Source organism: Seriola lalandi, unplaced genomic scaffold (genome assembly GCF_002814215.2).
Source record: "Seriola lalandi dorsalis isolate HSWRI2012SDOR001 ecotype SW California unplaced genomic scaffold, Sedor1 jcf7180002053794, whole genome shotgun sequence".
NCBI lineage: Eukaryota > Metazoa > Chordata > Actinopteri > Carangiformes > Carangidae > Seriola > Seriola lalandi.
Window position 1 is genome coordinate 83,774 of NW_019524347.1, and position 15,016 is coordinate 98,789.

Here is a 15,016-nt window from a genome sequence, read left to right on the forward strand (position 1 = left end):
TCAAATGTCGCAAAGCACTGCCATTCACGCCAACCGTTGATTTGTGGTTTTTGTAGTCCAGAAAACGTATATTCGCTATAATACAATACAATTTGTGCAGGCTAGTCAAGTTCTGCTACGCCAAACCCAACATTTTTTCATTTGTTTTTGTGCACAGGGGCACTGACATATTGAAACATTAAACAAAAAAGAAAATAATAAATAAATAAATAAAATAAAATAATTTATATATATATATATATATATATATATATAAATTATATCCCAGGGGCCATTCATATATATATATCCCATCTCTTGAAAAATAGCCCCAGACAAAAAGTAGAAAAAGCATGAGGACAAGGTTATTCACATACTTTTGGTTGTATATAAACCCACACTTACTTCTCTGCAGTATTACATCTCACACTGGAATTATTTCCTTTCCTTACACAGCACATCACTAATCCATAAATAAATGTCTTGTAGCCTGTCAAATCAATGGGCTATACCTGGGGGAGGTACACCTTTAAATTGTAATTATCTGTCCAAATGTGAGGCACAAGTCTGCTGACAGACTCAACAACAACACATGCACATTAACACTACTCTCACACACACGTTATTGTGCATGATACTACTAAAGAAATCTCTCGCTTTCTCTCTCACACATACACAAAGTCTGCCTCACCTTAATCAATAAACCACTGTCAATAAAAGCCACCAAACCATCTCCCGCCTCAGCACCACAATGTGTTTGTTTATATGTGTGTGCAGGTCACAGAGGATTGAGGAGCCACGGGGGTAATTTACAAGGAGCCGGTGACCCATTACCAACCTGCCACAGAGGGACCACAACAAATTACTGTGCTCTGCTCCGCTGCCATCAATACTCCATTATCCCACATTTCATTCTGTCTCTACAGCCGTCTAGTAAAACTTGCAAATAGGATATAGTGTAGACATATGTGTGAGTGCAAGAGAGAGAGAGTGATGAAGTCATAGTTCAGTAATACTACATTATATAAACTAACAAGCTAATACTGATTCTAAATTTCAATGCAGTATTCATTACTCATCAGTTGATCCAATTAAGTTCTTTTCATTTTTATTTGATCCTAATTTAATATCAAAGAATCAATTCTGCCTCCACATTTTAAGTTGTGCGCAACATTTTCAGTAAATTGTACTTAGATTAGCAACTGTATGGTTCAAGGGCACTGAGCTGGCTAAAAATGATGTAAGTTGCAACAATGTTCAACTCTTTCTACTAAACAGCCCAAACAAATGACACTTTCGTGACCAGGACAGAGTGAAAAAAATGTTTTAAATGTGCTGCCGAATTGGCAGATTGCTAGTACTTGAGGGGACACTTCAGGTGCTCCAAAAGAGGACGTGTTTTGTCATTATCAATGGACATTATCAATCTGAACTCCTTATTCCGCAACAGCACTCACTACATGTCTGGCTAAAGGTAAAGTTATCTGCTTTTCGGCTGTTATACGCAAATTTTGGACGTTTATGCCTCATCTATTCATATAGAAACAACTTTAACACTATCTATGATGCAGTTCATTGATTTTATTAATCAATGTTCAAATACATGGTTTGAAAAATGAATCATGACCATGAGGTGCTACCTCTGTCACACACATTTTTAAGAAAAAGAAATGTATATTCTGCGTTTTGAATACAAGCAAATCCCCCACAGCCTGAAATGCTGTGTTACACCTTGGCCCTTTAACTTGAAAAGGTCGAGCACACACTGCTACCAGCTTAATCACATCTCAGTGAATCCAGAGCAGATACTGAGGTCAAAGACGGTGCAAAAAGCAAAGCAGTGAAATAAAGATTATTACTGGTAGTCTTCTGTATAGTACATGGACACTGGCCTTTCATATACTATTGCATTACACAGGAGTAGTCAGCGTATACTTATTAATTCTTTGTCTTCACCCCGAACACTACCTCTTGGTTTGATTTAGCCACATGAAATGGATTTTCTGCTTCAGGATTGAGGCAAAATCCTCCTCCCTGACATGTCCGACACATCTCTTTCCAAAGTAATATATAGTAATAGTTCAAAGAAATGCTACGATTTCCCAATGGTCTCATATTTGCTTTCTTTTAAACCTAAATATAAGAATATGTTGGTGGCCTTATACAGTTCCAACTTCACCCATTGTCAAAAAATGATGCAAGAAGTACACAACAATGGCAGACATTTTAGAAACTCATTACATTTATTTTTGCAGCACTTCTCTGTTCATTCTTCTCTTCAGCATTTAAACAAATGAAAGACTTTTCAATTTACATTGCATCAATTGTCATGGTTCATTGCAGAATGTGTATCGTCTCTCAATATATTTTTGTAGCAAAATGATCATAAATTATGTGCGTGTCAGTCAGTTCATCTCCCTCATGCTTTCTCTAATACAGCGCACCAGTTTCCCTGGTCGTGGTAGCTGCTCTGCACTTTGACTCCAGGCACCTGAACACACAGCTGCTCCAGCTCCCCCTGCTGGAACACATGGTAATAACGGTGGAAGACAGGCACTGGACCGCTCTCAGACTCAGACTTTAGAATAGAGCTGGACATCTTTATAGTGTCACCACTTGACCTGGGTTTAAAATTTGGCCCTTGAGTGGCATCACTGGTGTCAAGACCCGATCCAGAGGACATGCTGGAGTCAAAAACTGGGCTGGGGTCACGGTTACAGTCTAATCTGGTTTTGGAACTCACACTAGAGGGTGAAGAGGAGTTACCTGAAGTCTTTTTGGACTTCTCTTTCCTTTTGTCCTTCTTCCCACTCTCTCCTGATTCTTCACCCCCCTGTCTTTTTCCCTCCTTCAGATGCCAGGGAACCAAAAGGTCCTGGGTGTTGAAGGCTGTGCGGTTAGTGTGCACACTAAGTTTGCCATCAATCACTTTGCTAACATCTTGCATGCTGTCACCAGGCCTGTAGTTGTCTTCTAAATGTCTACTGGTATGCATCCTGGCTTTCCCGTGAGGCTCTTGTATGCCGTCTGATGTGTCGTTGATGGGGCTGAGGTTCCCAGGATGCTCTTTGTTCTGTTCTTTGAGGTATTTCGACCTCTGCTTGTTGTACTCTTGTTCAAAAGCCCAAACGTAGATGAGCGCTCGACCTCCAGGCCTCAAAAGTCTCACCAGCTCCCTCACTGCTGCCAGCCGACGTTCCTACAACACACACACACACACACAAACACATACACACACACACACACACACACACAACAAAACTTGTTCAAATGTGTGTTCTACTGTATTTCAAGACAAATCTGACTGATGAAGGGGTAAAAGTGATGGTGGCTTTGAAGCATATGTTTTCAAACAATGAGACTCTTCTGTGACTGTGGTGTAATATTGGAAAGGAGGCTGCAGAGATGGAAAAGGAGTCTCTGTTAGTTTTAATTTCTCTCAGTCTCTCTCTTTTAGACTATCAGGGAAGTTGGTCTCATATGTGTTTAAATATCCATCACAATGCTTAATATCAGCATTAAAAAAAATCCTTATTGCTGCACTACAACTAATGTTTCAGTGTCACCAACCACCAATGAGTAACGTTTAGTCTCTGGCTAGAGTAGATCCTTGAGAGCAAAAGCTTTTTAGTTAACACAAACCAAAAGTTGAAATGAAATGAAAAATTCCTAAAATGATTCCACTGATGCATTGCGGTCATGTGTTGTGTGTTTATATGTGGGTCGGTCGATCTAGATGAAAGTGATACAATGCTGATGGAGATATCACCTGATGTTCTTTGTGTGTGCATGTACTGTACTGTACCTGTGTGGAAAAGTGGTGTATGACAGCTATGGAGATACAGGCATCGCAGGAGGCTGTTCGCAGAGGGACGCTGAGAGCATCAGATACAAACGCCTGGAAACCTCTCTCTGCACAGATTTGGACAAGAGCACTGCTACGATCACAGCCAACCTGAAGAGAGGAAAACACACACACATACACACACACACACACACACACATAAAAAATAAAATAAATAAATCATTCACAAAAAGGAACAGTATTAACATGTACAACGTCTGAACAAAACCACTGATCAAAGTCTTGTTCTCAGCTGAATTTACACATTCACTCCTCATTTATGATCTCAACCAATTAACAATGTATGACAAAATCACACAGAGCAGCAGAAAAGTATAGAGAAAGAATGGGAAAAGAATAAACAAGGAATGAAATATGAGCAAAAAACATAAATAAAAGGAAGAGAAGAAAAGACTGAGGGTATTGGATGGCAGTTATAATAATTTTCAACACATTTTGTGTAAAGGAGAGATTCAATCAGGCTTCACGAGTCATATGGTCCATTCCCAAAAGAGACAGAGGTGATAAGTGAAAGTGAGAAATACTACACACATTCACAAATAGACACACAGGCTAAATCTGTTACTGACTTGCAAACACAAAAAAGGTCAAGTCTCTTTCATTTCAATTAACACGGGGAAGGTTAACAGCGTTAATCTACAACGAAAAGGGAAGATGGAGAGGGTAAATATAGAGAAGACAAAAATAAAGTGCAGAGGGAATTAAATAAATTCAGGAGAGAAAAACAGATGGAGAAAACCCAGAAGACTCAGCTCTGAAAGTTTATGTGCGACCTGATCACAGTGTTCTCAGTAATGATTTATCACGGTTACGGTCTGAGTCAGGATAAGCTGCTTACATGCACATCCAAATCCCAAACATCCCGCACATCCCATGTGCATACGTAAACAGAAAATTTAGGATATTACCATGGAAACTGAGCTAATGCAAACAAGCAAAACCAGCAGAAATCAGAGTGAGAGGAGCTCAGGGCTCAGCAGCAAGGATTATCATTCCTGGGTATATTATTTAGCTCATTAAAATGTTGAGACAGCTTTGCCCTGTCTTTTTCACTGCAAACTAACTACTAACTGATTAAAGATATTTCCCTTCATGTGAACAATATGTCTTGCTGTAGCACTAAAGCAGTACCCACATTACCATCCTGACTCACATGTGGGGAGTAAATAAGTAAACAGCAGCATAATGATGCAAACCTTTGTCTTCTCCCTCACTTCACTCTGGGGCAAACAGAGGTCTGGCTTATGCAACACCCGTAACAGGGCACTGAGGATTTCAAACAGCTACTCCTTTTCATTTTACATCTAGGGCAGTGCTGAGCACCGAAGGCTGTGACCTTTGCGGTGGCTTTTTCACTGCAACCGACTGTTGTTTGCAGGGAAATTGTTCCAGCAGGTAACCAACCCCTAAAACCATAAAATGTCATTTTTTCCCTTTGGATAGAATCAGACTAGCTGTTTTCCCCTGTTTCCAGTCTTTACGCTAAGCTAGGCTAAACAAGTCCATCTCAGTATTTAATCCACTGACCGCCTTTTCCAAGTAAAATTAAGAGGCTCATCACCATCAAACTGGTCTAAACCCTGAGAAGCCCCTACTTGTATCTGTGAAGTAGCAGCAGAGTTGTTTGACCTCAGACGATTCATTGTTTGCCATCTTTGCTTCAACTGATTTGCTGACTGTGTATGTGACATCTGATGAGACACTTCTGCACATAAATGACTGTTATGAAAATGTGTGGTATTTCACAGCGATGATAATCTAAGACACAGTGGCAATAAAAATGTAATGAAAAAGGAAACTTCCCTACAGGGATCACTAAAGTATTGCAAAATTACAGACATTAATATAATATATAATGACACTCACTGCAATCAGCTCTGGGTTGACACCCAGGTATTTCCCATTTCCACAGCCCACATCAGCCAGCACGCTGCCAGGAGAGAGCGAGGACAGGAAGTGGCAGACACGAGGCCAGGGCGAGTGGCGTGTACTGCTGAAGTGGGAGGCGATGGCGTCGTACACCCGGTGCACATACTCCTCCTCCAGACGGGTTGCGTCGGCATGGCAACTGGGAATTGAGGGGGCAGATGGCGGAGAGGGCGAGGGCGCTGAGGCAGCTCCCTGACTGTCACAGGTAGAGGGAAAGGCTGGAGTGAGAGACAGAAAGAGAGAGAGAGAGAGATGAAAGAAGAGGGTGGAATGGTGAGACAAAGGGTAGCACATACACACCCCAACACCCATTACATTCAACTGAAGCATGGCCACCTCAATTTTGACAAGCAGAAAATTGCTTTAAAATCGTATCACTTTTTTTTGCAGGAATCGGCAACTGGAATTGTCTTTCTGCTTAACTTTTATAATGTTAGTCAAACAAAAGAAGCAAATTGAAGACAATGCTGTGGCTTCTGAGAAAATGTGAAAAGAACTGTTTGGTTGTCTAGCATCACTCAAATAATAGTAGTAATGCAGTTTTCCGTTATCAAACGCACAGTGTGTTTTACTTTGCACTCACCACAGCGGCAAAGTTCATGTCTGATCTTTCGGAAAGTGAAAGAGGTGCGGGTGCCCCTCTTGCTCAAGGTGAGATTTCTGTTAGGCCCAAGGTCAGAAGTTGTATGAGCAGGGGATTCTGGGTCGCAGGCTGGCACCACGTCGAACTTCCGGGGAGTTATCCTGAGAAAAGATAAGAGACGGTTATAGTAGTAGTTGACAATCAGACATAAACTGACAATAACTAATCTAAACAGCTGTTGTGTGTAATGTGAACACCAGCAGATGTGAATGAGACCAAACCCCGAACCTGACATTGGTTTTATCTTCACGTGAAGGGATTAAAATAAGGATCCACACACAGACTGACACAGAGAGGAAAGAAACTGTCACTGAATCAACTTTAAGTTCAAATCAAGATAAATGGACCCATCTGACACAGTCCAGCTCACCCATGGGTCCAGAGGTATCTGCTCTCTCCCTTCATCACCAGGAGGCTGCGTCCAGGCAACACCACGGGAACAAGACGACCATCGGGATGCCGGAATTCCATCACCGTCTGTAATTAAACACAAAAAGTGTGTACAAGCATTCAATAAGATTTTCAGACCATTCATATGAATACCGAGGAAGGTACTCTCTCTCACACACACACACACACACACACACACACACACACACACACACACACACACACACACACGACTGTGCTTTTCTTAGGAGTATTAGCCAATCAATGACACCAGTGGAAAGTGACTAAATCAATGATGACGCTGGCAGCTGCACTTAACTACAAGACTATCCATCAAACTCACACACACACGCATGCAAGCGCACACACAGTATAGACAGCCAAATTACGTATTTTCTCTCTCCGTCTTTCAAATGCAAACACGAACTGGCTCAATAAACCTGGTAAGTGCAGATATATGTTTCACATAACAGAAGGAAACCAGTTTGCATGACGTTTACTTGTGTTTAATCAATGATGACTGAATGCGTAAACCAAGTTAAATCAGGTGACGGGCTGAAAGTGAGATTTTATGATGCCTGCAAGAATCAAAACTGAATCAAATCGCAGTTGGATTGACTTGTTATACACACAGATTACCAAAAAAAAAATATTTTTAACTTCTTTGAGTAATGCTAAGTCCTGTCTTTTGCCTGCTTTATATAATTTTCCAATAAGTCTATTAAATATCATTTATCATATTCTCACCATATTCAGAGAAAATTTCTTTTAGAGGCTGAAATATTTAATTCCTATCAATCGATATGTACTTGATCTCTCTGGGTTTTGGCTTGTAAACTCCTTTCTTCGCAATATTGATTTCACCTTTTTCCCTCAGCACCTGACACAACATGCCTGCTGTGCACTTTTTGTGTCACAGAAGTTGTAGAACAAAGACTACACCTCAATCACTCACACTGTCTGTCAACCTGGGTGCGTGGCAGATGTTGTGACAGATGATAGTTGATTGCTAATAGAGCCTCTGAATCTCAGACAAGCAGGGACAGATGGGTTTTCATCTCCAGCAGCCACCCTGCAGAGACTGAACCAGCGTCCCAGCGCCAGGTCACATCATTTTGTCCCACCTGGAACAGTCGAGGACTTAACGACACCTACTGTTTAAAAGGAAAATCTGTCTCTCTTTTGTTCATTCATTGTTTGCAAAAAGTATTTCAAGCAGGGAGACTGTGACACCACTAAAAAAAGAGAAGGGCACAGTGAGTGAGCAAGAGAGTGTGACAGTATATAAGTGTGTTAGAGAGAAATAATGTAGCAAGGAAGGTGACAAAATGTTCTCACTAAAATCACAAGGACACACACACAAACACGCGCACTCATTTGTGACAGTTACCCCCCTGAGATGGATGAATCACACTGGTCAGTGAAGTGACGATTAACTTGATTGATCAAAGCAGGAAACAGAAATGCATACAAACGGAGAGGAGTGTCTGAAAACACTATCTTTACATTTAAATCTGTCTTTCAACTGCAATATTGTTGTTTTATGCTAAAATGTGAAAACTGATTTCTTTAGACCAACTTTTTTTTAATCTTTAAATGAGTAACTTTCATCTTAATTATGGATAAATGCACCTTGAGCACCACTGATCAATACTGGTGACCCAAGCTGATTGATGAGTTGTAGGGTTGGGTAAATTAACCAACTCAACGGTCTGTGGAGCTCGTGCTGCTTCAATCATTAAATGACTGGACTGAGTTCTTACCTTTGCCCCCAGGCTCAGTGAGAGGATGGTGTCCTCAAAGGCAGAGTGGGTGTCCACATGAGGAGGAATGCCTGAAAACATTATAAAAACACATGTAGAATGAAAATCACTTAACAAAAGCTCATCAGGTTTCTCTGAAAAATAAAAGTGTTCCGGGTTCAGTGTTTTTGAAGGATGCCTCTGGACATCTTTGACCCTTTTGTGATGTGTGTAACTCAACTCATTCTGACATTTAATAATAAATTTAAGTGAATGTGCTTGAGTTTAAAAAACAAGCATTATTAATAATAATTCCTTCCTTCCAAAACCTTATTCGAGCCTTTAAAGGCCAAGGCTGTAATTCTGTTATCAAACAACAAACAGGAGGCGAGGGCTTTGAAAATCCTGTTTGATGCATGTTGCCAAAGTTTCTGCTGCCATCTTGTGGTAGAAATCATTGAACTCTACTTGTGTGCTCCTTCTAATTATGTTAGAAAAATCAACAGAGTTATCACAGCTTAGTAATTACGTCTGAAAGACTAATTACTACACTTTTAGTTTCACTAGCATCTGGAATAAATAAACTATCCTTCTATTAATATGTGAGTGGTTAGGTTTGAATTATTCAAGGGTGTATGTAATTACATTTTTAATGTAAAATTGCATCTTTTTGTGTTTTGCTGTCATTTTCTCAACATGTGGTCAGTCATTTTCACATAGTCTTACTGATAGCATGAGATCTAAATGTATCTAAATCATCTTCTGAGCTTGTATGTGTAAGGTCAATAGAAACATGACGGGAATCACTCACCCTGTCCAGACTCATACTGGTTGACAGTCAGTTGGTCGGGCATGATATTGATGTGACCGTTCCTTACACACCGCTCCAGAACAGGCAGACAGTCCTCAGGAAGACCTGGATATACACACGCAAACACAAACACAAACACACATCAGGTCCTCCCTTACTTCTTCCTAACTTTCTTCTGTAACATTTTCTCTGTTATTACAATGAGAAGCAGTCATAACGTGTTGTCTAATGACACACTGCCTAGTAAGAGTTATAAGTGAAAACAGAAATGCAATCATGCATTTTCTATGTAAAAAAAAAAAAAAGAAAGAAGAGAAAGGAAAGCATGTAGTGTCCCAAAATCTCAGCAATGCAATCAACTAGTAAAATGTTATTGTTACTGATAGAAATAATGGCCAAACATATGAAAATATGACTCATAAAACTCAGAAGGTTAGAAAAAATATCTTGATTAAAAGAAGAGCAAGATTACCTGCAGGTAATGGCTTGTCCTTATCCACATTGTTGTTGTCGTAGCGAAATTCAAAGCCAAAATGTTTGACTCTTCTATGCTTCAGAGCTTTTTGAGCTAAAATACATTAGAATGAAGTTAGCAAACCAGTAGAATCATTTTGTACATTAAAATGATGCAGACGTAAAGATGGTTATTCATAATCTATTCTATCTTGCAAACAAAAAAAAAAGTATTTTCCGATTCAGTTTTTCCCATTAGTGCTGCTCTATTCTGCCTGTTGTTTACACAGATGTTAAGTTCAGTGCTAAAGATTAAGACTGACACAAGTCCTCACCAGTGACATCATCATTAGTCGACGACCAGTCTATAGCGGCAAGCAACAGAGCCTCTTCCTCTGGAGACACAAAATCTTCCACCAAGAGTAATCCCTCCGGCAAAGGAACCGAGTTCTTCTCCTCACAGGTTACTGTACACGACACACACACAGCACATACAGTAAGGATCAGACGACTGGCTGCAAAAATATGCTTCTTGTAGGACACAGAAGCACACAAACAGATAAAAGGGCTGTCTTTGATCATCTTCCAACTTTCTGCTAAAATGTGAATTTAACAATAATGGGGTTTTTCTTCAAGTATCATAGTAATGTGTGCACGGCTTAGTGTTTAAGGTAAGCACCTGAGTCAACATAACTGAGGTAGAGTGTGACACTGTTCTCTCCACATTGCAGCTTTTGTCCATTAAGGTGGGCATGGGCTCTCTGAGCACTCTCCTCAGATCTGGAAAGAGAATGACAATAAAAACAAAACAAGGTTTAAACTACAATTTTCCAGAGATGATAAACAAAAAAGTACTAAAGTTCTAAAAAAAAAGGTTCTCTGTGTGAATAAGTGCTGTCCATGCACCAACTGTACCTGTATGTGACAAAGGCATAAGGCTTCTGAGGGGGCATTAACAGGGTCTCCACCTCCCCCATCTCTTTCAGCACTGTAGAAAGCTCCTCTCGACCAACACCGTTCCCCAAGCCGCCATTAGCCACCACTAAACTCTGCAGAAGGCACAGAGGTAGACTGGCTGATTTTATACAGGCAAAAAGACGACGTCCAAAACAGTCTGAACATGTGAAAACATCACTGTTTAAGATATTGATAATCAATACACATCTTAATGAACAGATAGTGTTTTACAACTGCAACTATTACTCAATTTATCGACTGGTTGATCGACAGAAATGTGTTTGGCAGCTATTTTGATAAACAATCATTTTCTGTTTAGAAAAAATGCAAAACACTGGCTTATGCTTTTCTTTGTTATACATGACAGTGAAATGATTATTTTTGGGTTCTGGACTGTGAGTCAGACAAAGCAAGACATGTAACTGGCGGATTAATCGATAATGAAAATAATCGTTAGTTTTAGCCCTGTGTTTTATGTTTTTGTTGTGATGCTTCAAAGTTTTGCTGGTTTCATTCCATGATCCCAAGGAACTTTTATTTAATTATTAGTTAATTAGTTATTAGTATATTCATTATTTATCAGCTTTATTGTTCACAGATGAAGAGAAATAACATTAACTTGTAACTAAGTAATTATTCTTATTATTCTGACTCCCTACAGTCCAAGATACATGTGCAAACATTTTTCATTTATTTTTCAATTCGATACAGATTTCACTTGCTATCTTCTTATATCATCTATTTCCTGACTTCACATTTTTGAATATGTTCTTATACCTTTTAAGATCGGCATTGTCATTATATTTAACGTGTGCATGAACACAACACACCAAAGTAACTTCCTTGTTATGAGATGCCCCTGTTTCAACACTGCAGGTTGGAAAAATGACCTCAAGACTGATATTATTTTTCTTTCAAATGACTAATATCTGCAGATACAAGCTAATGTTAAAAAAATGCCTGGAAATAAGGCGGGTAAGGCAACGCACCTTCAATATTAAAACTCGCATTAAAGTCACATGCACTGATGATCGCCTTGGAATTTGCGTCTAAAAAGTGTATATTTAAAGAAGAAGAAGGTACGTGTAGCTAGCTCTCTTCCCTGTCTGACAGCTGATATACTTCCTGTTTATAAAGATGTTTTTTTGTTTACCTTGGTCGGCTGCGGTGCCGTGCTGATACCTTCATGTTTCAGTAAAGTGTGACTCGCTTTTAATTGTTTTCGGAGAACTTTCTTCTCCTCTTTACTCCTTCTGACGGCCTTCACGTTGTTTTCCACACTAGGATCCATAGTTCGTCATTTTATTTTGTCCGGGTGCAACAAACGTTTAAGACCGGCGAGTTCCTGCCCGGCCTTGCATTTGGTTTCACAGCATTCTGGTTACATTCACTATATACAATTTGCATATAACTAAGCAATCTTTTAAATTATTTTAATAAGTTTTCTTTTGTTCATTTATAGAAAAATTTCAGTATCATAGTGAAAATAGTGAATTGTTCTTTTTCAGTGGATCCATGGGAGATGATTATCACTTGTGAAACTCAGATGGGTCCATAACATTGCTCTGTATCTGCTGTAGATGAGTGAATATGCAGAAACCATAGGGGACAAAAATTGATTAAATACAGCTGTAACAGAATGGGAGCTGAAACAGCCACTTCTGAGGCATTTCTATATGAAACAGAGTGGCCAGCTTGTACAATATGAAACATAACAAATGTTTAGCACGAATAAAAGGACAAACATCAGGATCAGGATTTCATGATAAAATTTAAATATAGGTAATCAAACGTGCATTATTAACATCACAAATCAAAAACCTAAGAAAAATGAATTTTCAAGAAAAATACAGAAAATTTATAGTTACAATGAGAGCTTTCATGACTGAATCTGTTCATCTTGCACTTTACCTGCATGTCATTTTGCTTTTCTGACTAAATCCAACTGACCTATAGATAGTCTTGCTAATGTTTCTTCATCACTCTCACATTAATATGATTCATGACATTTTCCAGAGCAGATATTTTTTCTGGTCGTAGCAGGAAAAGCACACGTGGAACTAATAACATTAACAATGGATGTGATCCAACAATTAGTCCAGTGCAATGCAGCAGTTACTGTGTTTGGAAGTGTCAAATGTCCAGTGTGAAGAAGGTCTCTTCAACTCTTGTACACTCCTTGGTCATGTGTTTCTCCTATAATGTGTTTGAGGACTAATACACTAATACAGGGAAATAAATCTTTGTCACTCAGCAGTGTGTCTCCGGTGACACGGGTAATCCAGCTAGTTCCTACTGTATAATATTCCTGCTAGGACATATTTTTCTTTTATGGTATGTATATATAATATCACTCTTGCTCTTTTTATCTAAGTGCTTCCCCTCTCTTCTGTTCTCATATCCAAGCCATACTGACGACTGGTGTTTTGCCCTGTGGCTCAATTATATAGGACCTAAACCTTGGTGGTAGATCTATGCTGCATGCCTCCCTAATCTCCCAACAACAGACAGACAAAAATGCTCCAGGGAGCATTCTATAGGCCCCGTTAACTTGATGCTACAGGGTAAAATTTAAGTCTATAGTGAAACTATTTGTCATTCCGTTTCCATCCATTTCATTCATCAGATTCAACTCAAATTTTGACAACTGAACATAATCTGTATTGAAAAAGTATTATCACAATGGGCTAGTTAGCTTACTTCTTTTATATCCTGTTCAACAAAACACACTAGGTCAGATGGAAATCAGATACAAGCACTCAGTCACATTCATGGCATGAGTGCTAAATTGTAATTGATGAATTATGTGTATTGTGTTGTTCTTGGTGCAGTGTCTGCCCTGGACGCTGTTCTCTGTCTGCTTCCGCCCTCAAAGGAGCCAATTAGCTCAGATCCTGTGTATGAATTCCTCTACAGCCAGATTAATGACTCTACAGCCCCTCTGGGTGTGAGCGTATGTTCCAGCATGCATTTGCACATCTTTTTAGGGGTTTGTGAGAATGAAGCATTTGTGCGTGTGGATCAGTGTGTGCCTTTGTGTGTGTGTGTGTTTGTGTGTGTGTGTGTGTGTGTGTGTGTGTGTGTGTGTGTGTGTGTGTGCGTGCGTGCATTTATGCATGGGTGTGTTGTGTAATGAAGCCCTCACCTGTCCTCAGCCATCTCAGTTATCACAGCGCCAGGCCGAGCTGCTGGCCAGTGGGAACCCTTCGTCGTCTTAACAGCACGCTCAGTTTAGTCTACAACAAACAACAGCTGGTCAGGCAGGAGAGCACACGGCTGCCCTCTCCGACATGAAAACAACACTCTGCTCCATCTTGTTTTTAAATACAGTCTAATTAAATCTTCACTCTTTTTATGAGCTTTGGGTGACACACCAAAATGCCAGTCAGGTTCATTTGAGGGGGGATTAATCAGGGCCAGTATCAGAAAGAATAACATTCACAACATTTAATAGAACATTTTTATCAAGTGTACTTGCAAAAACTGTGTTAAAACTGAGTACAGGGGCAAAATGGAACTATCCAATAGGCTAGATTCAGTTCTACTCATATTTACTTGTATTTTCTATCATCGTAAACCAGTGACTGATATCACACAGTCTTCCTCAGCACATGGAGCAGTTTCTTGTGCTTAAACATTATTCAAAATTTGTATTTTTCCTGAGTGCTCTAAGCACTTCTGTGTCCATGTTGTCTGAAAAGATGAGATTTAAAGTTCATTTTTGACAATGGTGAGCAAACTATGTCACTACAAAGTCAATTTAGTGGATGATGAGTGATCCATCTACTAATCGAGATCATGTGACGTGATCAACAGCTGGACCTTGTAGTGAGATTTTTTACCGAAGTGCTGTTTCCAGGGGGTAAGACAAACTTTGAACTTCATCTGAGTAGCCTATAATTTTAACAATCCAATTCAAAGTTGGTCAGCCATTCATGAACACATGAAGGATGAATGCAAATGACTGAATCAATGTTATACCAAGTGGAAATGTCACCTCAAGGCTATGAACAGTAGATTAGGAAGATATTTCCCTTGCCAGTGCTCAAGGACAGCTTCACCTCACACATCAGCCAAGCTCTGAAAAAGCAGCGTAATGGTGAGAACTTGAGTGGAACCACTTGTGTACCCTGCGGCATGCCATCACCCTTTGAAATGCTGGGCCAGTAGCCAGAGGCCAAACTCCTGTTGCTGGCATCTTTGTATTCTAATTACTGGAGACTACAGGACAGAGATGCACGGATACA

General features: G+C 39.7%; 1 protein-coding gene across 1 annotated transcript; it reads right to left on the reverse strand.

Annotated features, from left to right (window-relative positions):
- Positions 1-2,203: 2,203 nt before the first annotated feature.
- alkbh8 (alkB homolog 8, tRNA methyltransferase) lies at positions 2,204-12,070 on the reverse strand. Its single transcript, XM_023401860.2, has 12 exons — positions 11,923-12,070; positions 10,728-10,861; positions 10,492-10,592; positions 10,148-10,279; positions 9,832-9,927; positions 9,360-9,464; positions 8,570-8,640; positions 6,787-6,893; positions 6,357-6,517; positions 5,711-5,991; positions 3,785-3,934; positions 2,204-3,178 (listed from the first exon to the last, which is right to left on the reverse strand). The coding sequence occupies exons 1-12, from the start codon at positions 12,058-12,060 to the stop codon at positions 2,399-2,401; spliced, it is 2,256 nt and encodes a 751-aa protein (XP_023257628.1). The 5' UTR covers positions 12,061-12,070; the 3' UTR covers positions 2,204-2,398.
- Between the last annotated feature and the right edge of the window lie 2,946 nt (positions 12,071-15,016).